At 37.0% G+C, this 23,385-nt stretch overlaps 10 protein-coding genes across 10 annotated transcripts; 4 read left to right on the top strand and 6 right to left on the bottom strand.

Moving 5' to 3' along the window:
- Nucleotides 1-139: 139 nt before the first annotated feature.
- On the bottom strand, nt 140-458 carry GCK72_008123 (uncharacterized protein; the record flags this gene model as incomplete). Its single annotated transcript, XM_053726651.1, has 2 exons — nt 140-209; nt 262-458. The coding sequence occupies 2 exons, from the start codon at nt 456-458 to the stop codon at nt 140-142; spliced, it is 267 nt and encodes an 88-aa protein (XP_053590845.1).
- A 774-nt stretch (nt 459-1,232) lies between these two features.
- Nucleotides 1,233-1,529, top strand: GCK72_008122 (uncharacterized protein; the record flags this gene model as incomplete). The annotated part of the gene is made up of 1 exon (XM_003105762.2): nt 1,233-1,529. One exon carries the CDS (start codon nt 1,233-1,235, stop codon nt 1,527-1,529), a length of 297 nt encoding a protein of 98 aa, XP_003105810.2.
- A 688-nt stretch (nt 1,530-2,217) lies between these two features.
- On the top strand, nt 2,218-2,617 carry GCK72_008121 (uncharacterized protein; the record flags this gene model as incomplete). The annotated part of the gene is made up of 2 exons (XM_053726650.1): nt 2,218-2,287; nt 2,334-2,617. 2 exons carry the CDS (start codon nt 2,218-2,220, stop codon nt 2,615-2,617), a joined length of 354 nt encoding a protein of 117 aa, XP_053590844.1.
- Nucleotides 2,618-4,298: 1,681 nt separating this feature from the next.
- On the bottom strand, nt 4,299-4,703 carry GCK72_008120 (uncharacterized protein; the record flags this gene model as incomplete). Its single annotated transcript, XM_003105767.2, has 2 exons — nt 4,299-4,446; nt 4,489-4,703. 2 exons carry the CDS (start codon nt 4,701-4,703, stop codon nt 4,299-4,301), a joined length of 363 nt encoding a protein of 120 aa, XP_003105815.2.
- A 2,709-nt stretch (nt 4,704-7,412) lies between these two features.
- GCK72_008119 (uncharacterized protein) lies at nt 7,413-8,519 on the bottom strand (the record flags this gene model as incomplete). Its single annotated transcript, XM_053726649.1, has 4 exons — nt 7,413-7,582; nt 7,901-7,931; nt 8,057-8,335; nt 8,403-8,519. The coding sequence occupies 4 exons, from the start codon at nt 8,517-8,519 to the stop codon at nt 7,413-7,415; spliced, it is 597 nt and encodes a 198-aa protein (XP_053590843.1).
- Nucleotides 8,520-9,307: 788 nt separating this feature from the next.
- On the bottom strand, nt 9,308-10,783 carry GCK72_008118 (uncharacterized protein; the record flags this gene model as incomplete). The annotated part of the gene is made up of 5 exons (XM_053726648.1): nt 9,308-9,460; nt 9,577-9,846; nt 9,891-10,257; nt 10,302-10,669; nt 10,715-10,783. 5 exons carry the CDS (start codon nt 10,781-10,783, stop codon nt 9,308-9,310), a joined length of 1,227 nt encoding a protein of 408 aa, XP_053590842.1.
- Nucleotides 10,784-13,362: 2,579 nt separating this feature from the next.
- On the top strand, nt 13,363-14,119 carry GCK72_008117 (uncharacterized protein; the record flags this gene model as incomplete). The annotated part of the gene is made up of 3 exons (XM_003105809.2): nt 13,363-13,431; nt 13,479-13,715; nt 13,910-14,119. The coding sequence occupies 3 exons, from the start codon at nt 13,363-13,365 to the stop codon at nt 14,117-14,119; spliced, it is 516 nt and encodes a 171-aa protein (XP_003105857.2).
- Nucleotides 14,120-16,663: 2,544 nt separating this feature from the next.
- Nucleotides 16,664-17,564, bottom strand: GCK72_008116 (uncharacterized protein; the record flags this gene model as incomplete). The annotated part of the gene is made up of 4 exons (XM_003105768.2): nt 16,664-16,758; nt 16,803-16,885; nt 16,936-17,149; nt 17,210-17,564. The coding sequence occupies 4 exons, from the start codon at nt 17,562-17,564 to the stop codon at nt 16,664-16,666; spliced, it is 747 nt and encodes a 248-aa protein (XP_003105816.2).
- A 741-nt stretch (nt 17,565-18,305) lies between these two features.
- GCK72_008115 (uncharacterized protein) lies at nt 18,306-20,266 on the top strand (the record flags this gene model as incomplete). Its single annotated transcript, XM_003105665.2, has 3 exons — nt 18,306-18,376; nt 18,427-19,476; nt 20,116-20,266. The coding sequence occupies 3 exons, from the start codon at nt 18,306-18,308 to the stop codon at nt 20,264-20,266; spliced, it is 1,272 nt and encodes a 423-aa protein (XP_003105713.2).
- Nucleotides 20,267-20,586: 320 nt separating this feature from the next.
- Nucleotides 20,587-22,489, bottom strand: GCK72_008114 (uncharacterized protein; the record flags this gene model as incomplete). The annotated part of the gene is made up of 5 exons (XM_003105663.2): nt 20,587-20,734; nt 20,783-21,639; nt 21,685-22,074; nt 22,124-22,239; nt 22,288-22,489. The coding sequence occupies 5 exons, from the start codon at nt 22,487-22,489 to the stop codon at nt 20,587-20,589; spliced, it is 1,713 nt and encodes a 570-aa protein (XP_003105711.2).
- Between the last annotated feature and the right edge of the window lie 896 nt (nt 22,490-23,385).

Genomic DNA, 23,385 nt, shown 5'->3' with positions numbered 1-23,385 from the left:
TTTTCTGAATTTATTATTTTATTTTTAAATTTAAAAATACTTCAAACAACAAAAACTGCGAATTATAATCTTATATCGGAAAACAGGAAAACGAGGAATTTAGCATAATTCATCAAACTTTAGAAAGGAATTCCAATTATCACTGTGCTATTAGTTTAACTGTTCCATTGGCACCATCAGCAACATTGTATCTTCCAGGTTCGTTGAAACTGGAAAATATATTTGTTTAATTTCAAACATCGTTCAAAAATCGTTTCTTACTCCGCTCGCCGCCCTGCTACAACAATATTAGTTGGTTCTGTGAAATTCTGCGGCAGAGAGTGATATCCCAACATTGTTTCGAAATCATCCAAACTATCGATTATACTGGGTAATGATGATGGTAACGGGGCAGAGGTGACATTATTGATACACTGGAAGAGAACGAGTCCAAGAACCAAGAGGTGGACGGGGGGCATTCTGATGTTTTTGGGATGAAGATTTATTTTTGACAGAAGAACAAAAGAACAATCTGAGAATGTTTGTCTGGGAAACAAGAAGAAAGGAAAGGGAGGGAAAGTATGAGTCACATTTTGTGAGATTGATTTATGGAGGAAGGGGTTAATGTGTCACTTGTCCTATTTCCAATTTAAATACTAGTGATGTATTAAAAAAAAAAAAACAAAACATTTTTTCAAAATACAAGAAAATCTTAGAGCGCTTCTTAAACCGAAGCTTATCTTTCATCTTCATCATGATTCTTATCAAACTGTTTATCAAAAGGTCACATCTCTCAGTTTTTCTTCTTATCTGATCGTAGAAGATTATAAATAGCTTCACAAACTCCTATATCAATCAGTTTGAAAGAAAATTACACTTCGAAATCTAATCAAGACGAACTTCAAATTTCGAACGAAAATGAAGGGAGAAATGATTGACTACGCAGAGAAACAAATGAATATCGCTATAAATGCTTATGACAAATGAAAGTTGTACTTTCCAAGCAGCCCGTCGTTTGCCAAAGAAGCAACTACTGAGCTTTTCCGTCCTCAATGCCATTCTTGTGAGTTAACAGGCCGGCTCGATTTGCAGACGCGTGGAATTTGTTCAGATTTGTCTCGTAATTGAAATTTTTTAACTGCAAGACCTATTCGAACAAATTTCGTGAGCCTTTAAAGGCGGGAGTTCGCAGACCGATAAAAGCAAAACATATCAATCTTACAGTCTTGGGAACACCCGATTACAAGAAAGGCATGAGTTATAAGTACAAGATTTGCTGTGAGCTGTTGGAACTCTGTTCATTCTACCATCAGTCTTGGTTCATATACGTTTGCGCTGGTGCAGGTGCTTTCCTTGTAATTGGTATGGTTTCCATCATGATTCTTGTCTTCATTTGCACACGAAAACGTGGACCAAAAGCAGCCGAAGGAAAGACTTCTGGAGATCAGAAGAAGAAAGGGTTCTTCAAGTCGAAATCAGGAAAAGGGAGTAAGGACCAAGGAAGCACCAAGAAAAGCAGCAAGAACAAAATTTCAAAGAGGAAAAAGTGAATAGCTTGATGGCTTTTTGTTATTATTAAAAAATAAACTTTGAAAACTATTTTAGATAAAACATGTTTTGTTGTCGTGACACCTCCGATTCTTCACTCGGGAGTATTCCTAGATAGCGATGACATATGTATGATAGGTGTATTGATTCCTGCTGGATTCAGATTTCATAATCATTTTACAACCACGACATTGTCGGTGTTTTGTTGTAAATGTGATTCTTGTGGGGGACCACTTTCCACCACTCTCTTAGGCACGTTGAAACCCAGGCTTCCTATGCGAACACGCTCTAATGAGAAAGCATGTGGGAATTTAATATTTTCACGGATCCTAAAATTTTCAGTAGGAAAATAGTTTCTAATGTTCACGTAATGCGGACCATGTCTTTTTTATAGCGAGTTTGCATAGGTAGCGTGGGTCTCAACGTGCTTAGGCTTATATTTCAGTGCTTGATGCCAAGAATTCAGATTCAATCCTAAACGATTTAGAAACCAATAAGTTACGGATTATTCTGATAGAAACAAATGTTTTTCCAGCACGGCCTTCAGTGTTCCTCACTCTAGTAACCTCTGACGAAGATGGTACCCCTCTGCCCCAGAGGTTTCGTTCATAGGGCACCCTATATATATTTAAAAAAAAAACCAACAATTAGTTTGAGAAACTTGAGCATCTTCACTATCAGCAACAAAATATGGGAAAATCGAATGGCACTCTGTTGGAGGACGAATCAGCGAGTTATCAGGCAAGGGTATGCAGAGATTGTAAGCTGTTACCGGTCCGAAACCACATCTAAACTTGATACTGTAGATGTGGACGCAGGAAAACCACGCAAGACGGAACTCGACAAAGAAAAGTACAAATTGTGCTGCGATAAACTCTTCTTCTGTGAATTCTGGATGCAATCTTGGTTCTGGTGGACAGTCGCTGGTGTCACCCTTCTTGTTATCATCCTTTCGGTAGTTTGTTGTATCTGGTGTTGCTGCTGTCGGAGAACTCCATGTGGTGCCGATATGAAGATGTCAGATGAGGTGGAGAATCAAACGCAGAGTGATGCGGAAATAGGACCATTTGATTCGGGGGAATCAGGGTAAACTGTTGAAGCGTTTTATTTACTTGATTTGATATTTTAATAAAGTTGGTTTTATCTTTCTGAAATAAGTGGCTATCTGGAAAAACTGGAAAAAATATCATAAAAATAGCTTTAGTTATGCACCTATTCACGAAGAAAAAGTGCAAATTAAAATGCCACATTTTGCATTTTAATGCTATTCACGAATGCACTTTAATGTGCATAAAAAACACTAGTGTTCCGACAAGCGATCAGCAATGCTCGCCGAGCGCGAGAAATCTCGCATTTCTCGCACACTCAGTACTCGCATTTTATATGTTTGTTTGGCGTGAATGCGAGAATATTCTCGTTCTCGCAAATGCTCGCATTTTCTCGTTCTTTCATTTCTCGTTCTCGCAGATGATCGCATTTTTCAAATTCTCGCGTGAAGATCGCAAAAAATTGCGAGACTCGCGAGACTCGCATTTGAAAATAGCATTTTTCTTACAAGGGAAGAAACCCCAGTCGAGATGGATTTATGGGTCGAGACAGATATCACTAGATCGGAAATTTTGCACTGATTTCGAATATGCATTCCAATCTTGCAAAACGATTTTATGAAATAAGTTATTCAGGGTTTTGTGAGTACCAAAATGGAAACTTTGAAGTCACGTAAATTATCCGAAAAACTAATTTAATTGGGTTGAGTTAAATTACAGTATGTTTCAAACGTCAGGGAACATTTTCAGCCGTTTATTAGACAAAAACATTTTTGGACATATGTATTTTGAAGTTTTTGGTAAATTAGGCCAACGTTTTATTAGTCAAGTTTGCTTGGGTGACCTGAAAACGTAATTATAAATTAGATGGATTGAACATCCTATTGTATTTCTTATGATTAAAGACCGCAACATTTTTTCAAGTTCAAAGTTTAATCACAATTTTCATTCTGACTTGTTCTTCAGGCAAATAGAAAATTTGTTCATAGAATTCTACGTACTCGTTTACATAAAAAGTTTTCATTCTGTTCTAGCGTTCTGGGTTTTCATGACAGCCCGCCAAACATTTCAATAACCCCCCCATGACTCCCCAAGAGAAGAAAATGAATAAGTCCGCCACGTTCCTTTTATTTTTATGATTCTCATTATTAAAAACAGAGGAAAACAGTGAAATGTACTGTAGTTCACGTACGATTGCGAGACTCGCGAGTCTCGCAATATTTTTTGCGATCATCACGCGAGCATTAGAAAATGCGATCACGTGCGAGAACGAGCATTTGCGAGGCGAGAAATATGCGAGCATTTGCGAGAATGAAAATATTCTCGCATTCACGCAAGACTAAAATATAAAATGCGAGTAATGCGAGAACGAGAAACAGCGAGAATTGCGAGAATCGTCTCGCGAATCGGAACACTAAAAAACACTTTAATTCGAATTAATCTGCATTAAAAAGCGAATTAAAATGCACATCGTGGCGAGATATCTTAATTAATGTGCATGCGCCTTTAAGAAAATCCGTAAATCGACACAAATCTTAAAGGCGCATGCACATTAATTAAGATATCTCGCCACGATGTGCATTTTAATTCGCTTTTTAATGCAGATTAATTCGAATTAAAGTGTTTTTTATGCACATTAAAGTGCATTCGTGAATAGCATTAAAATGCAAAATGTGGCATTTTAATTTGCACTTTTTCTTCGTGAATAGGTGCATAAAGTAATTACTAGTATGGAGTAGCAAGTCTATCCTTGACTTCCATGTAGAAAAAACACTCTTCCTTACGAATTCGAAGTGGAATACTATAAATGTGGAGAAGACGATTGTTTTCCATTTGCAGAGCGAGACCAACCGTTTCATCGCCGTCTTCGTTCCTAAATAAAAAACAAAGGTGATTTCAAAAGTCAAAAACTCACAAAGTTGTTGTAATGAATGCTCCAAGTCTGTTCTGGAGCAAATACCACATTTGATAGGAAGTTGCTACAGATATTATAATAGCAATCGAATTTCCGTCTGTGCGCTCATTGCTTGCCCAGTGTTGAGCTAACTCGCATAGACTATTGAGATCCGAAAACGTTCCGATAGTGGCGATCATAATATGTTCATTGCCCAAAGACTTCACACGTTCCATTTTTGTTGCGAATAACTCATAACATAGTACTTCCCATCTAATAAGCTTCGCCGTCTTAACTAATTCTAGTCGAAAACATGAATCAGAAGAATCGAGTTGCTTCCCGAGTTCTAGAATTTCTAGCGGGTAATTTGAAACAGCGAACTTTGAAAAAGCTCTCAAAGCGTCATGTCCAAACGCTCTAAGCTTTCGTACTTGAAATTTCAGGTTCTCCAGTAGTGAATCATCTAAAATCCTTATCATGAAATTTTTGATTCTAATAGGGTGAATATTTCTCCCAAACATCGTTTTGATAAGATGTTTGGGACTGTAATGAATGTTGTCTTCTCCTTCAAAGGTTGTAATGAAATTCGACATATCCGAGAGGTCAGTTACTGTGATCTTGGTAAAATACGATTCTTCGGACACAATGACTTCAAAATGATATAATTTCCGGTTAATTTTGATTCTATCCGGTCTGAATTCAAGAGTGTCCACTGTCAATGGGATAGAAGATTCGATGCGGAGAATTGATGGGCACCTGCGGCCTAGATCGAATCTACAAGACAAAGTGTTATGCATCTACCAGAGTTGAGCGGAATTCCGCCTTCCGCCTTCCGCCTTCCGCTTTCCGCCACTTTTTTCTTTCCGCCTTCCGCTTTCCGCTTTCCGCCGAAATTTTTTTTATTCCGCCTTCCGCCTTCCGCTTTCCGCCAAAAATTTTCCTATTTCCGCTTTCCGCCTTCCGCCTTCCGCTATTTTATGATTTTTTCCGCCTCCCGCCTAGAGAATATCAGATTGAAAAATATGTTTGCCTACTCCAATTTACTGATATTTTTTACGTTTTTTCGCAGCAAGACTATCAGTTTTTGCCGAAGAAAAAAACAAAATTTTACCCAACTTTAACCATTTCAAGGGCTTTTTACAACAAAATAAGGCCAAAATAGTCTTCTTAAAAACGAAATTGTATTCCGCCTTCCGCCATTTGGCCTTTTTTTCATTCCGCTTTCCGCCTTCCGCCTTCCGCCAAAAAATTTTCGCTTCCGCCTTCCGCCTTCCGCTTTCCGCCGAATTTTTTAGAATTCCGTCTTCCGCTTTCCGCCTTCCGCCCAAAAATTTCTTATTCCGCTTTCCGCCTTCCGCCTTCCGCAATTTCAAAAATCGCATTCCGCTCAACTCTGGCATCTACCCACGAAGAAAAATTGTACCATTTAATGCATTTTTTTGCAAATTAATGCTATTCACGAATGCAAATTAATGCATTAATCTGCAGTTTTGTACCGTAATCAGAAGCACTGAGAAAATTGTCGGCGCAAAATATCGCAAGCTGGAAATTCCATGCGCCTTTAATTTTTGTGTGGGCGATGTTTGTGTGGATTTACAAGCGAAGTGGATTTACGGGCGGCCACACAAAAATTAAAGGCGCATGGAATTTCCAGCTTGCGATATTTTGCGCCGACAATTTTCTCAGTGCTTCTGATTACGGTACAAAACTGCAGATTAATGCATTAATTTGCATTCGTGAATAGCATTAATTTGCAAAAAAATGCATTAAATGGTACAATTTTCTTCGTGGGTAGATGCATTAGGTATACAATGTTTTGTATTAAAAAACCCTCACCGAGACTCTAATGACATATATTGTAGTATGACTCCCTGGCATATGTGGGTCAGGGGTTTAGCCGAAGGAAGGAAGTTCTGAGTCGCCGGTTTAACTGACATGCGGACACTAAAATTACTTTATGGGAGAAACAACTAGTATTCTGAATAGGATCGCTCGATAAAACGGTAAACAGAGGACAGATGGGATAGAATGGGAAAGACTTGATGACGTATTATGACCCTACCACTGCCCCGCCTTTGGCGGTTCATACGGCTGCCATCTTCTTATTTCCCTATTGGCCTTCTCTCAAAAGCGTTCACATGGCTGAGAGGGCGGGGTCGACTTTTGCCGATGGCGCGCTCTCCCTCAAATTTCTCAAAAATCTTGCGAACATCCTGAAAAACACACAGACAAATCCACAGACAGAGCCCACACGCGTTTTATATATAAAAATGATCTTACTCGCAATGTGTGTCGCAGGCTTTTCATAATTCTGGGAAAATCAGTCTGGGAACACAATACATTTTCTGGAGAATCAGAAGAAACTGATAGAAACGGTCAGTGTTTTATTTACTTGATTTGGTGTTTTAATAAAATTGAATTTATCTCTTTCTTATTATTTCCTTATTATCTGAAAAATGGCAATAAGTCAGAAATTTTCAGAAAAAAGTGCGAATTGGTGTTCCATTCATACTAACATACTGAAATTTTTGTTAAAGATCGAATAGCTTTAGGTAAATAGTACTATGGAGTAGCAAGTCCATCCTTGACTTCCATGTGGAAATGTAGAAAAATATGATAGAAAACCGCAGTGGAATTTAAATTTTCACAAAAAAAACCGGTAAAAATAAAAAATAAACCGGTGAAAACTGATTAAAATCAATTTTTCACCAAAGAAAAACCGGTTTATTTTATAAAAGCGACGAATATTTTCATCGATTTTTATCGGTTTTGAAGTATAGGTGAAGCACACTGGTTGTCATGAATGCTCCAATTGCGCACATTGAAATGAAATGAATCTGAAAGGTTTTGTCTGGAAACGTCAGCAGATGATGAAATAGACCTTCTGAAAGCTCTAGCGCACTCTCTTTCATTCTCATTTCCAGATTTAACAGCTTACAACGAACTTAAATTTGAAAATCCGGAAAATCGGTGAAGAAAAATTTAAGACTAGCTTCGAGCTGTTGTCCGAATGTTTGACGAGGGTCACGTTGAAGATTTCCTTCGGCATAATTCTTCCTGTAAAATGTCCATTGCCATTCCAAACATCTCGCCGAGCGTCCGGTTTCGTAGGGTTCTGAAAAGTGATATTTTCTTTTTTCACAGTTAATTGGTAGCAAAAATTCGTTTTTGCTCTTGCTTCTTTGAGTGAACTATCGCGAACACGCAAAAATCGCTGTTTTGAAGCTGAAAGTCACACTTTTGACACTGAAAATCATGGTTTTGAGGCTGAAAAAAATGGGTTTGAGGCAGAAAATCATGGTGTTTAGACTAAAATGTTCTTGTAAAAAACCAGTTTTAGCTGGATTTTGTCAATTTTTCTATTCAAAAACTTAATTTTCCATTCAAAAACTCGTTTTCTGCTTAAAAACTCCGATTTTTCGCTGAAACTCACTGAAATAAACGTCCATTTTATGTTCGTACTGCTTTATAAAATTTACAACATCGAATTCCAGCGGAAATTGAATACCTCCAACATTATTTACTGGGCAGTGGAAGACGAGAACCGGCTGAAATCACTATTTCAATGAATACTTGTCTCTTGACTAACCTTGATTGGATCGACAATAATTTGAAGAAGATCCGAATCACAATCGATTGTTTTCAGAAGCTTTTTGTGAGAATTTTCCGATTTTTCCGAAATTTTCTGATTGCACAACTCGACGAGACCATCCAATAAATAGAAATGTGCTTCTTTTTCAATTTCCTTCACTTCTTTTTTTCTTGACTCCGGTAAAACAATATTTCCATCACGAAGATAATTCAGAATCGAATCGAAGTGTTTCGGTGATCGGTCAATGAAAATCGCACCGGATTCGTCTTTGGCAACCTGAAAATCAGCAATTTAAAATTATAATATCTTCTAATAGAGGTCAACTAATTAACGAAGAACTAACCGGAATATCAGTCTCCATCATCACTTTGAACATTCCGTTGAATTTTGATAATGTGGCTTTTGTGGTTTGAAAAATGGTGCCGCCGATGTTCAATTTAATAATTGAATCGGATGACATGTTTTCTGAAAATTTTTATTTGTATTTTTTCACAAATTTTACAATTTTAAATACAAGGAAAAAAACCACTTGTTGCAAACATGCGCGTAAATTAAAATGCATAGTGCATAGTACTTTCGTAATTGCACGCAATTCGTAGTTGCGTGCGGTGCATCATAATTGACGCGAGAGTTCGTGCTGTAATTTTTTTGCACATTTTCAGAAAGTTTTATCAAGTTGTACACGTTTTTGACTATTTAGATGAGGAAAAAATGTCGGAACTTTTTTGTTGCGAAAATACGTATTACGAATTATTTTAAACTTTAACTTGAAAAAATGAATCGGAAACTCGAAGTTCTGAAAAATCCCAATTTATACTTCAAATCAGGGTTAATAAAAAAAGAAGAAAACAATTTTGATTACACCTGTCAAGGCCCGGCAAGGCCCGAATAGACCCAAAGGCCCGGATTCAAAAAATGAACCAATTTTCAATATTTTTTGAAATTTTTGAAATTTTTCATCAAAAATGCGAAAACTTCTGATGACTTTTCAGAATTTCTTCTATTTCTGAAATGATAGTCGAAAATTTGACTTTTTCGCGAAAAAAAAATTCGTAAAAATTGGAAATTTGAGCTTCAACGCCATGTACCCAGACCTTGACAAGTGTGATGCTGATAACAAATCGTCAGAAAAATGTCTAATTTCAACATAAAATAGATCGACTGCTTTCAAGATTTCTTCATTCAAAACATCAATAAATTCATAAACAAAATAAATATTCATATCAAAATACTACCAAAACAGAGATTCTAATTCACAATTCTTTTCAACGTATTATTGAGAAGACGCCGCCCTTCCAAATAGCTTGTCGTATGCACATAGTGCTTGGGAACCACCTTGAGCACGCTCGGATTCTCTACACTTTCCATGGTGAAGTTGAAGACGTTGGTGTTGACACGGGCCTGAAAAATGTGAATGTTTAGAGAAAAACTATTTTTATTACCTCTTCTCCCAAAGTTGGATTATTCAACTTCGCTAGCTCCGGTAGCTGATGTTGATCCGAAATCGAGGCGCCCACTTTGACTTGAATGTACCGCCCATCGGTATAAGTGACAAACGAATCGAAATGAAGAACATGACCGATTTCAACGGGCTTCTTGAATTCAATTTGATCCATCGATCGGATAGCAACACGACCCTTACAGTATAACTTTGCATTGGTGTGAGCCAGCTCGAGAGCCTTTCTCATGAGAAATCCTCCAAATATTTTGCCATACATGTTCTGGTATTCTGGGAAGCAGATCTCAGTGACTGATAGATTGGTTTTATGCATCCACATTTCGGATTTCTAGAAAATAATGTTGAGAGATTTGGTTTTGAAACAGAGCTCACCGACAAGACCGCCACATCATGCACCATACTTCTCCCAATCAACTCGTTATACATGTTATGTATCAAATTGAACTCTTCATTAGTTGGCTGACGATTCGCCGAGTTCCCCATCTTGCGGAAGTGCTCCTTGGTTCTATTGATAGTCTCAGCCTCATCTGGAGTCCGTGCGGTCAGACCGTGAACACGTACTGATTTAGTGCCATCTAGAGGATCACGGGAGACCATTATAAACTCAGCCTTCAGAAGATGATTCAGATTTTCATTCTCATCATTCTGGAACAGTCGGAGACACACTTGCATACTACTCGTGCCGGCATACGTGACTTGTCCATCAATGATAATGTCACGAGACGGATGAATATCTACTCTGAAATTAAACCACATTCGCCAAATTTCAAACAGTAATCTCACTTGTTTAGATCAATTCTTTTAACGGACGCTGTCACAATGGTCCTTGGCAAAGTCATCGGCTCATCAAGCGTTCTATTGTCAGAATTGTGAACGTATGCAACGTGGACAGCCATATGATCCAAGTCTTCCAGAATTTTCCCAAGTCGAACACTTCCCGACGCACTCAAGTATTCTTTCTGTTTGTCTGTGTCGGTGCTCAACGGGATCACAAACTTTCGATAGCTGTGCTCTATGGTTCTTGGCTCCAACACTTTTGTATTCTTCTCTTCGGCACTGAAACTATCTGGCTGGCATTTTGCCACGTGTGTGAATGTGGACGACACCATTTTGTCTATGACGTAGTTTGGATCAGTAGAGAATTTACGAGTCTGAAAAATGAATATTAAGAGAGGAAATGAGGCTGAAAAAGTTACCACGAAATATTGAAGCTTGGTGAGCGCCCGGACTTGCGAAATTTGTTTAGCCAAGTGCCGTGAAAGCATTTCAAATCTGAAAATTGGAAACTATTCAAAATGTGAAGAAAAAAAAAGAAAAGTTCTCTACACACAAATGAGAAAGAAAAACAAGGAAAGAAAAAAAAGAGGTGCAGTAATGAAAAGAAAACTGAATTTTTTTTATAACAAATCGGCGGCGAGGAAAGACCTCGAGACCAATTGATAAGAATAATTGATGAAAGGAAAAAACCATAGATGATATCAAGATCAGTGATAAGGAGACAACTGATAGCGAGTGACCAGGCGAACTTTTTGATCTTCAAACCGAAATATTAGAAATGCGTAATGTATTGATTTTGAGGGACATACAGGATTAAACAGCGAAAGGATTTAGATGTAGATCAAACCTCACTTGAAAATGATAGGTCTAGAATAATTAGGAAAACAGACAGATTTTTGTACTGTTTTTTCAAGAATTAGATTTGACAAGATAAGATAAGATAGGCAGCCTGGCTTAGCATAAAGGAAAGAGTTGGAAACCTTCTGGATTGAACTGTGCGCTTGTCGCTACTTTGGTTGTCTATAATTTTTTGATGAGCGACTTCTTCAAAAAGTTGGCAACTACAGTACCGGCCAAAGGTTATGAACTTTGGTTGTTTTCAGGTGAAAATGACAAATTTAGAGAGAGCATCATAGTAATTCTGATTGTCCTATCACGTATGTTTTAATGAGGAATATTGTCGCAACAAAAAAGTTCCGACATTTTTTCCCCCTCGGTGTTTGCGGACTCAAGCCAAAATTTGATAATTTTGGCTTGAGTCCGCAAACACCGACGAGGAAAAAATGTCGGAACTTTTTTATTTCGATAATACAGATTAAAATAAGATTTCTATTTTTGTAGTTGACAACTTTTTTGTACCGGCATTCCCTAGAGATTTATGGTCATTTCTGCACTGAAATTGATCGATTTAAGGAAAAAATTACTTGGTCGATACGTACATAGCATACTAGGGGGTGCCCGTACCAAAACGTTGTCAACTACAAAAATGAAGTTCTACTTTTGTTCTGTACAATTCATTAAGAATCTACTTGATGGAACAATCAGAATTACCATGACACACTTTCAAAGTTGAACAATTTCAACTGAAAACCGGCTTCTCAATATACAACGCCCGCATCCAATTTGAATTTATCATAGACGTTTCAGGAGTATATGTATATGTACATCAAGGACATTATAAAAGTGAAAGGAGTCTTTTTTGAATACATATCACGCAATTCCATACCAACACTTACTCAACCGTATACGACCACTCCATTTGCTGAGAATGATTTGTTTTGGATACATTATGAATCCATTATGAAACTATTCAAATAATCACAATCACGAGTCTATTTTGTAACTATTCTCTTTCTACTGCTTCAAAAAGGAAATACGACTCATCTGCTCTCTACCCCAATGTTTATGGCGCCATCAACCTTTGTACATATATTATATCACTTTTAATATAGGCAGATCAACGGAGACGCAGACTACATTTGAATTTATGTTTCGCAATATGTCGACTCTGGCAGACCATTGCACACAGCTACACGTTCCTTCGCGTCGTTTAGGGAGAGGGAAATAGTGTGTCCGTTTTGAGATACGCAGATATAGAAAACTGTTGTTCTTCCGATCTTCTTGATTCCTTTCTCTTTTGAACAAAAGTTTATTCATTTATTTTCTAGTCTGTTTCCTATATTTTGTTGTGTTGCTTTTCATGATTGATTACCTTAAAACCGAAGAAGAGTACTCGACTGGCTTCAAAGCTATCAAAACTTTTTCAACGAATGAATTTTTGATGAAAACGTTTTTTCAGTCAGAATTGTTCTGGTATTTCTTCTAGGAACCCCCAATATGCCGCTTTGTACTTACATCTCCAGATGATAGAGTATTACAGAGATCTCAGTAATTTTGTAAATTTGAGATGACTGCTTTGAGAACTACTCTTCTTAATATTTTTTTTTCTATTTTTCAATAAAATATGTTTCGATTTTCAGAATGAACGATCAAAATCTTACCTTAACAAGTGCAGTGCCTTCACCGCCAGCTGTCACGCCGACTTCCTTAACTCAACCTTTCAAGGACAGTGGATGGCTAATGGCATGCCCTGCCTGTTATAGATGCGCATAAGCCTTTCTTTTCAGATTTATGCATGCCGCGAATTCTTGCAGCATCAGTGTAAACGAAGTGTCTGCAAGTTTGCTCATCCATTACCCGGAACTGAAATTCTACAAAGAAGAGTGACGGTTTGCTTTGACAATATTAAGGTATGATTCTTTTTTTTGGGAGATCATTAGAAGGAAACTGTTAATTTAGATTAAAATTCATATCTATAAGAGTAACTCAAATAAAAAGGCTCAAAAGCTCAATTCCAGAGTGAATGCACACGAGTTGGATGTAAGTACTACCACCCTCCTTCGCACATTAAAAAGCAAGTACTTTTGAAAGGGAAACGACGATTGGAGCAGAAGAACAGACTTGTTGAGTTGAACCAGGCATGACTAACTTCTCTTAAATAGTAGCCAATTGTTGTTATTTCTAGGAGTTTCAATCACAAAATCAACTAATTGGCGGTTTCCAAGGCATGGCATGTTCTCCTCTTCTCCAGCCACTAATCTCTGATTTGGTTACAACTGCTGCTGCGGTTAGCCAGGTATCTCGTTGCATGAAAGCAATTAATTTACATTTTCATTGTTTTAGCAGCAGCTTCAGTACACAGCACTGCTTGGAAACCCGTTAAGATACTTCCCAACACAGCTCATGGTTTATCCTCTTGCTTATGGACTTCCTGCTGTTGAAATGTCTTCTCCTCAATATCAGTGCTCGCCTAGCGCGTTTCCTCCTCCATCACCACAACCAACCCAGTCTCCGAGAGAGCATTCTCATAAAAAGCGAGCTTTGAAGGAGAAGGATAACTCAATCAGCAATGACTGGACGGTATGGCAATTTTCAAGCTTCAAAAATATTACTTGGTCATGAATTATTCTCTTAGGCGACTAATAGGTTTCTGCTGCTACACACAGAGTACGCTTCTTGACTTAACATTTCGAAGTAGATCTTGTTATTTTGAGGATTGATTGAATAATAATTAAGAACAAGAATTGCAAAAAATCTACAATTCCTTCTCTCAGAAGCATCAGCATTGGAGAAGTCCTAAAAAGGAACGTGTATCTTCATCTGTAAGCAAAGAGGCCACCTATGATGGAACAAGCTGGCAAGCACCTCCGGTCCGCTATGGAACAGTTTCATCCGTTTCCGGTTACGCCCCTTTACATGGAAATGCACTAATTCCAAACAACCTTCCCTGCTCTAACCCAACTAGTTTCTATCCATACTATTGACTTTTTGAAAATTTCAAATGATCTTTGAGTTATGTTAGGGTTTATCTTTTCTCTTGCTTAAATCTTATAGTATTTTTTCTTCGGAGACAGGAACAGTAATATCATTTGTATTAATAAAACAGAACCTGTGAAATGTGTGCTAATGGCGCCAATTTCTAGTTGCCAAACAATTCAGAGTCCCTTCAGTGAAGGAAATGATAGAAGAGTTCAAAAATGCAATATGAACCTTTACACTGCGGGACATAAATATGGAGCCACTCTTATTTTTAATTTTTTTGGAAAAATTTTGTCGTTTTCAAAAAATTTTTAAATGTCAATAATGTACTTTCCGGGTCAAAAAAACGGTACACTTGTTGAAATTTTGAAAGATTTCGGGTTTTTGAAAGTTTTGAAAAAAGTGTGAAAAAAGGCTTATTTCTATGGGACATAAGTATGGAGCCACCCCTGAAAAAAGGAAAAACCCCAAAGGACGTTGTCTAAAAATCTTGAAATCTTACTCTCCGTCCAAAATTGAGTTGTTTAGAGATATTTCTTCAACAATTTCAGTGAAAAACTTTTGAGAAAAACTAGAACTTTGGGAAATTTTCGAGTCTTTTCATTTTTTGAATATGTTTTGTGAACATGTCAACTGTATAAAGCTATTTCAGTTATAATCTAATTTAACACTCTTGATTGTCAGTTTATAGTTGTTTTTGTAGAGACATTCACCATTTTGTAGAACTTACGTGACTTGAAATTCGAAGAATGAGCCATGATTCGAAATTGAGGCTACATTTTAGCTCATATTCTCCGAACTTCACCTTTTCAACTAATTTTTTTTGTAGATTAAAACAAAGTCGGGTTCTTTGTTTTAGTTATAAACATCCTAAATTAATTTACTGGTCTCTAGGCTGCTAAAAATAGAGCCAACGTCAATTTTCATTCATTTGTAAGGTGCTGTAATCTATAAGTTGGTGGAAATAGTCGCAACGGCTTGGAAAATTTCTAGAATGAGAAACAATAAACACAAAAATATAATTCGTTTCAAATTGCAACCATAATTCCACATTAGATACGTTTTAAATTGGTTCAGGAATTTCATTCATCACAATGGTCGAAAAATTCTGTTTTAGTGCTTTTTTCAGCAGTCTAGAGGCCAGTAAATTAACGCAAGGTGTTGATAACTGAAACAAAAAACAGACTTTGTTTTAAAATGCGAAAAAAATTAGCTGAAAAGGTGAAATTCGGAGAATAAGAGCTAAAACTTAGCCTCAATTTCGAAATATCACTCATTCTTTGAGTTTGAAGTCACGTAGATTCTACAAAACGTTACATGTCTTTACAAAAACAATTCTAAACAAACAATCAAGAGTGTTTGATTAGATTATAACTAAATTAGTTTGCTAGAGATTACTTGTTTACAAAATATATACCAAAAATGAAAAGACTCGAAAATTTGCCAAAATTCTAGTTTTTCTCAAAAGTTTTTCACTGAAATTGTTAAAGAAATATCTCTAAACAACTCAATTTTGGACGGAGAATATGATTTCAAAGTTTTTAGACAACGTCCTTTGCGGTTATTCTTTTTTTCAGGGGTGGCTCCATACTTATGTCCCATAGAAATAAGCCTTTTTTCACACTTTTTTCAAAACTTTCAAAAACCCGAAATCTTTCAAACTTTCAACAAGTGTACCGTTTTTTAGACCCGGAAAGTACATTATTGACATTTAAAAAATTTTTGAAAACGACAAAATGTTTCCAAAAAAATTAAAAATTAAAGTGGCTCCATATTTATGTCCCGCAGTGTATTATCTCCTCGGCAAAGATACCTGACTGTCTTTGTTTAAATAAGGTTAGCTCTCAAAGACAGACAATAACAATTAAGATGTCAAAAATGTCGGCTAGATAGATTCTTATACAAATACAAATGAGGCATACAAACATGGGAATTCACACCTCTATCCGAAAGTACCTTTGAAAGTACTTAAAGGAGGACTGAAGTCATATTTTTTTATTTCAGATTCTGATACTTCAGAAAATTCTGAGCAACTTTCATCATTGGAGCATGTGCTAAAAATCGCTCTAAATGCCCTAAATTCACGTTTTCCCGGCTCAAAAGGAGCCTAGGTGGAAGAGTTTTCACACGCGAATTTTTGCCCCCGTGTAGTCCTCTCGGACAAAATTATTTATTTTAATTTCTCGATGTTTCGTTTTCTTGCTTTTTTCAACAAATTTCCGTGTTTTTTTCACTTTATATCGTAAATAAAAGAAGAAAAACACGAAATTTTGTTGAAAAAAGCAAGAAAACGAAAAATCGAGAAATAAAAAGTAATAATTTTGTCCGAGAGGACTACACGGGGGCACAAATTCGCGTGTGAAAACTCTTCCACCTAGGCTCCTTTTGAGCCGGGAAAACGTGAATTTAGGGCATTTAGAGCGATTTTTAGCACATGCTCCAATGATGAAAGTTGCTCAGAATTTTTTGAAGTATCATAATCTGAAATAAAAAAATATGACTTCAGTCCTCCTTTAATGAAAACTGCTTTTAAAACTGTAATTAGACAATCAAATAATCCTCTGATTCATCCAACAATGACTTTCGATTTCCGCAATTGTCAGCCTATTCTCAACATCGCTAGTCAGAATACGCTGGAGAAAATCTAAAAAAAAGGCACTGCAACAAATTACACGTTAGAAAAGTTACCTTGTGTCAACTTGTCAACTTTATTCCATGGCTTCTCGCTGAGGCTCTCCCTTCTTATCCATCTACGATAATCAATAGATCCTCTGTAATCCGGTACTGCAATTTACAAGTGAAAACTAAAAACTTCACTTACTCATCAGCTCTCTTCCATGGCATTAGTCCAGTCATCATGTTGATCAATGTTATCCCAGCTGACCATACGTCTAGTGGAGGTCCTCTATGCAAAACACCACCCCATACTTCCGGTGCAATGAATTCTTCGGTTCCTCCAAATGATTTTAACATTAGCTCTTTTCCGTTGCGACGGAATATTGTGGCAGATCCGAAGTCGCAGATTTTGATGACATCTGAAGTAATATTTTGTGGCTAGTAATCTACAATCAAAAGTTTTTACAGTTGTTACTTACCGTTTTTCGTAATTAGCAGGTTTTCCGGTTTGATATCCCGATGAATCAAATGATTTGCATTGATAAACTTCAATCCAGCAATCAGTTGTTTGAAATACTTCTGAGCCACAGAAAATTTCATTCCAGAGCCTGGTATGATTCTATCAAAAACATCTCCGTTTTCCGCATACTCCAGTACAAAATAATAGAATGAGGGACATTGACGCATTTCGAACATTTTGATAACATTGTCGTGACTAATTTCTGATAGTTGCTTATGAATTGAAAACTCTTTGTTCACAAAATGAATTGATCTATTTTCTAGAACTATCCTTTTCTCTGCAACCTTGATATTGGGATCCTCGCTGCTCACCATAAGAAACACTTCACCAAATGAACCAGAACCAAGTTTTCGAACTGTGTCATATTTTTCTTCTTTTTTACTAGAGTAAATTGTATCAATAAAAACTTGAAAAAGAGATCCAAACCAATGCATTTCTCAAAAAATGGGCTGAGCAGACCAGTTAGAATCAATTATTCTGTACCACCTACACTGGTTTATAGATTCTGTCACAGATTGATGAGCAGATGGGAAAATGTACCTGGTCCAAGATGTTACATGTAACAATGGAAACCGAAAAGGAAGACGATTCCCAGGGGATGAGATAGAGGAAAGTGTCACCATATGCTCTCTTTGACATGGAGTTTGCCGAATTTTCAATGTTTTAGTTTTGAATTTTCCATGTTTAGTTTTTTTCCATGTTTAAGAAAAAAAACTAAAGAGACTATGAGAACCGTGGATGCAGCTGAGTTGCTCACCTCATATCTACTCATATTAGTATTCATTATCTATAGGAAAAGCAGGAAGCTATCATTTTACATCCCAGTGGAACATTTCTCCCGCAACGAGGTGTGTCCCTTTTTCTCCTCGCAGAAAATGTGATTCCTCCGTATTGCCAGTTATTGCGTCTAGGTCATCTGTTCCGGCTGCCCTCGTCATTTGTTACCCTCGCCCGTCTTGACAACTGTCTCACTAATCTCAGAACTCTTATTCTCTCGTTTTTACTTTTGCTCCCTCCGTTTATCTTTCCCTGCTATTAATTTATATTTCAGGAAAATGTCTTCTAACAGACCACTGTCCTACCTCATTTGGGAGAGCGTGCTTCAGAACATTGACGCTAATAAACGGTGAGTTTACAACTTATAAACTTACATTTACTGATAATTTTCTGTTTCAGATTCTTCTTGTTCCAACAATGTCCAGCACTCCGCCAGGCGGAAAATTCTCTCCCATTAAAAGTTGATACACTTCTTTTGGATGGATCGGTATTCAGTGTCAATGATGCGGTTTATAAGATTGGGATAGTCCGAAAATATCATAATGACAGTGAAACACCACATGGCGTCAAAAAATTAAATGAGGAAGGAGGAAGTGCAGTGGAATGTGATGTGTATGGATTTTCGGAACATCTCCGAAACGATGGAATATTTCTTGGTTTTGTGAAAGAGAAGGCGGAAGAATTACGAGAAGTGAGGAAGGGAAAAGCGATTCTTCTTGGTCTTCCTGATACCCCCGAGAAGTCTAGAAAACTAGAAATGCTAACAAAATTTATCAATGAAACGGAAGAAGTCATCTATCGAGCAAGCTTGAGACAAAACAAGCTCCCGCCACCATTCAATCACTATTTACAAGTTAAAATCTCGACAAAATATGGATCCCAAGAAGGTGAACGTGTTGGATACATCCGAACGATTTCGGATGCTAGTGACAGCTTATTCAAAGCAGTTTTCCAAAAAAGGAGCAACATTCGGATTAAAAAATTAGAGATCGAAAGTTCAGAATTGTTAGAGAGAAATTTAGCAGCTTTGAATTCAAATTTGAAAGTGAGAATTCGCAATATGACTATCAAGTGGGGTGTCTTCATGGAAAACATTCAAAACGTGTTGGATTATGAGAATCATCCCCTTGAGACAATCGAAATTTCACGAGACATCTTTGTCAGACAAGAGAATATCCTATACCACCAGATAGTGAACTCTGCGCAAAAACTTATAATCACTGTGAGTGAATGGGATCTCGCAGAGCTAATAAATAAGAGAGTTCACGTTCGAAAAACAAGTGATCTAAAGAATAAGATTATTGCTTTGGTCAACAACTGGCTGGAGAATGGAAGACCGATTGGTAGCTGCTTTTCGTTTGAAATTCACAACAAACTGGATGCAAAAAACACAATTAAGGAAATCGAAGAAGCTCAAAGAAATAAAATCCAACTATATGTAAATGAAACGTGAGTTTTTCTGTTTGCTGAGATTTTTGTCTTTTTCTATCATTTTTTGTAGTTTTCTATGGGATTTTTATGAGAAAACAACAAAAATTATTGAAAGTACAGTACGGGCCAAAAATATATCATCTTTTGCGTTTTTTAGTTGAAACTATCCATCTTTGATAGTGTGTCATGATAATACTGATTGTCTCCCATCAAGTAGATTTTTAATGAATCATACAGAACAAAGGTAGAGCTCTATTTTTGTAGTGGACCATTTATTTGTACGGGCGCTGTCTAGTAAATTACATATCGACAAGGTAATTCCTCCATCAAATGGACCCATTTCAGTGCAAAATTTTGCGATTTTCAAACTGTCGTCTTAAAATGACTATAACTTTCTAGAGACAGCCTGTACAAAAAAGTTGTCAACTACGAAAATTGAGGTCTATGTCTAATTTGTATGATTCATTAAAAATCTGCTTGATGGGACAACCAGCATTACCATTACACACTCTCATTTTCATTCATTGGCATTTTCAACTGAAACCGGCAAAATACAAATGATAAATTTTTGGCCGGCACTGTACCTTTAAGACTTGAAAAAAGCAACACGACCAAAGCAGCCTTAAAAACCTTTATACAACTTTTAACTATTTTTAGGCCAAAGCAATTTCGGAACTGTTTGGTTCTTTGGATGACAATTGACTCGAATCTGTACATCTACTTGGAAAAAAGAGAGAAATCAAAGATGAATTGGGATCTGAAGCTGAATGTTCTGCCTACTGAAAGTCAAATTCCTCCGAATGCATGACATTATTTCTTGTTTTTTTTTCTTGACTTTGATTGATATGAATTCTTGGTAATGATGTTCTATTTGGGTTATTTTTTAGATACTTTTCATGAAAATTATCAGAATTACATCTATTCAGCTATCGAAAAGCCAGTCTTAATTCTACATTCCGTGTCTTTAATAAATGTGAATGACACAATATTGCTTCTGCGGTGCCTTTTTAGTTATTATAAACATACCTAGTTTATTCTGATATACATAGATTCTAGAGAAAACATATTGAATTAGAAATTCACAAAATAAATAATACAGCTCAACAAAACATACTACAGTATGTATAATCAAATTTTTTGCTTTTTTACAACCTCATTAAAGCCACCAACTCCTGAAGCTTTCCGTTTCTTATTCTTTTTGGTCTTCTTTTTGTTGATGCATCTCGGGCAGTACCACTTGGAGTCGGAGGGCTCGGCAGTCAATCCAACACAATCCCTGTAATATTAGTAACGCTGGACTAGAAAAAAAGTATAGAAAACATACCAATGAAACCAATGCTCACATTTGTCACATCCAACCATATACTTGTCATTGGCGTAGACCACCGAGCATACCGGGCAGTACCAAACTTTGCCACCGGTGTCAGAATCCTCGTGGAATTGCTTTTGGTTTAGATAACTTTCGTCACAATTCTCTTTGTCCGGACGTTTTTCATTGTTCTCATCAATTTTCTTCGCCGGGAGCAGATTCTTGATTCGGATTTTAAGAGGTGTGATTGAGGGTGGAAAACTGGTATCCGGAACATGTTCTATTGGTTTTTCAAACAATTCGTTACCAAATTTGATTTTCAACGTAAGCTTTGGGATAGGAGGAGCTTTTTCAAGAGTCTCAATGAATTTCTCTTCTCGTTCTCTTCGTTTTCGCTCTTTCTTCAGACGTTTGTACTCCTTGTATTCTTCAGTGCTCTCGTCTAGTTTACTTTTTCTGCTCTGTCCTTTATCAGATTCATCTATTTCGGTGACATTAGTAATTTCCTCCAATTCTTCACTTTTCTGCTCTTCTAACTTATCGTTGACAAAAGTTCTCACCGAATTTTCTTTGTTTCGCTCTTCGCGTCTCATACGTTTCCGCTCTTTCTTAAGACGTTTATACTCCTTGTACTGTGCAATGTCCTCATCTCGTTTTTGATTGCCATTTTCTTTCTGTTCTACATCAAACTCAGCCACTATAGCAGCATCGATTGGGGCGTCACTAAGAAGAAATGGAACTTCTTGTTGTAGAGAAGTAGCAGAAGGAAGGTTAATTTGCTGTTCTCTCAAACTATGAAGTTTCTGTGATTTATCCTCAGGCTTTTCTCCAGTATTTTTCTTAGCAGTCTTGACACTTTTTGCAGTTTTCACCTGTAAAACAGAAGATAAAAGTTGTTTCTAAAAAACTAAACCAACTATGAATGTGTCCTTCTGGAAAAAGGGTTTCAGAATTGTTTCATTTTCACTAGATCTTGGTGATACTTTGGCTTTCCGTCGTTCATCTTCAAACTTTCTGTTCTCATCCAACTCTTCAAAAAAGCCACTGAAACTCAACTCGGCAAAATTGGGAATGTTGAGGTTGACTGCGTTTGACTCCTTTGGCTTAATTTTTCTACGAGGTACAGGTTTCGAAGCAGTATTAAATTCATCTTTGATCCATTCCGGATGAATTGCACGATAGTACTGAGGAATGTGTTCTGGTCTTGTTTTCAACTCTTCATCTGATGGTTTTGCACCATATATAGTCTTGAAGTACGCATTTTCAGAGTTCATCTTATCCGGATCTGCTACTGGGAATATTGGCAACTGCAATTCAAGTAATATTTAATTGCTTTGACGGATGTGAAAAACTTACCGTTTCTGATCGCTCAGTATGTGCATACTTCAAGTAACCTTCAAACCCTTTCAAATCGATTTTGTGATGCATAAGAGATGCTTTGACATCACTGAGCGTTGCCTGTGTACGTCCAGCTGGAAAAATTCAATGTTTCGAATTAAAACAATTAAATAAAAACTCACAAATTTCCATGAACAGCCTGGTCGAGTTTGAATAACTGGTCAGCTTATTCCTCAGAATTGTTGTCAATCTGTCCGTTGCATTCGACGTGACTGAATTGACGCCAAAATGCTCGCATATGTTCTCGACGGTATCTCGAAGTTTGATAAGTGCGAAATCGTCAGCCGTCAATGGACCGTCTCCCGTAATAATTTCATAGATCATTCTTGTTGATTGACTGAAATATGTCAGCGTTATCGGGGATATATAATTGCAAAAAGGCTCTCTAGCAACAGAAAAAAACGTAGGAGGCTAAAAAGACACGAAAGACAAAACAACTAGCACACTAAACTATGGGAAGTCGTAAATGATCTACCATTTTCTAAATACATTTTTTTACATTTCAGGCGCCAAAAAATTGACTAAAAAAAGATATATTTTTTTTATTCGGGAAACCTGTAGGCCTACGAACCCATTACTCAAGTTTTGGTTGTTGATTATGAATACCCAAGACATTGACTAAAAAAAAGAGATTTCGAACGGCTGCTGCATCGCGCTCTGCTGTTACGCAGACAGTTACAGAGATAGAAATAGTGTATGGGAATGAGAGAGACGTGTATTGTACGTTCGCTTCTTGCTATTGACCGTCGTCATGTTACTTGTGTGTTACGTGGGATGGTAAAGAAGGAAAGAAGAAAAAGGGAATCAGCTAGCATTCGTGTGCATATATTTAGACCCTTTTTTGTTGAAAACAGTGTCAAATCTTGCTCCCTCATTCAAAAGTAAGTAATTTGAAAAGTAGTTATTCACTTGACAAAATCAAAAATAAAAAAAGTTTAAAAAGACATTTTCAAGAAGGTGAAAACCCGAAATTTAAGAATTATGAATGAGGTTGTGACGGATCGTTTGGGTTCGTGGCTCTGCAGAAACGTCTCCTGCGCAGTAAGTATCTTAGAGCAAATTAAAAAAAAACTATGAAAATAACTGTTGTTTCCCACGGCCCCTGACGATTAACCGTTCACACCCAATAGCATTCAATTTTCCCATAAGCAATACACAGGTCCATCTGCGCTATTCCCGCCGAAAATTTGAATTATTGAGAGAGGCGTATTAGAGCTGCC

Source organism: Caenorhabditis remanei, chromosome II, assembly GCF_010183535.1.
Source record: "Caenorhabditis remanei strain PX506 chromosome II, whole genome shotgun sequence".
NCBI lineage: Eukaryota > Metazoa > Nematoda > Chromadorea > Rhabditida > Rhabditidae > Caenorhabditis > Caenorhabditis remanei.
The sequence above is the reverse complement of the archived record's forward strand: the minus strand, read 5'-3'. Positions and strand labels throughout refer to the sequence as shown.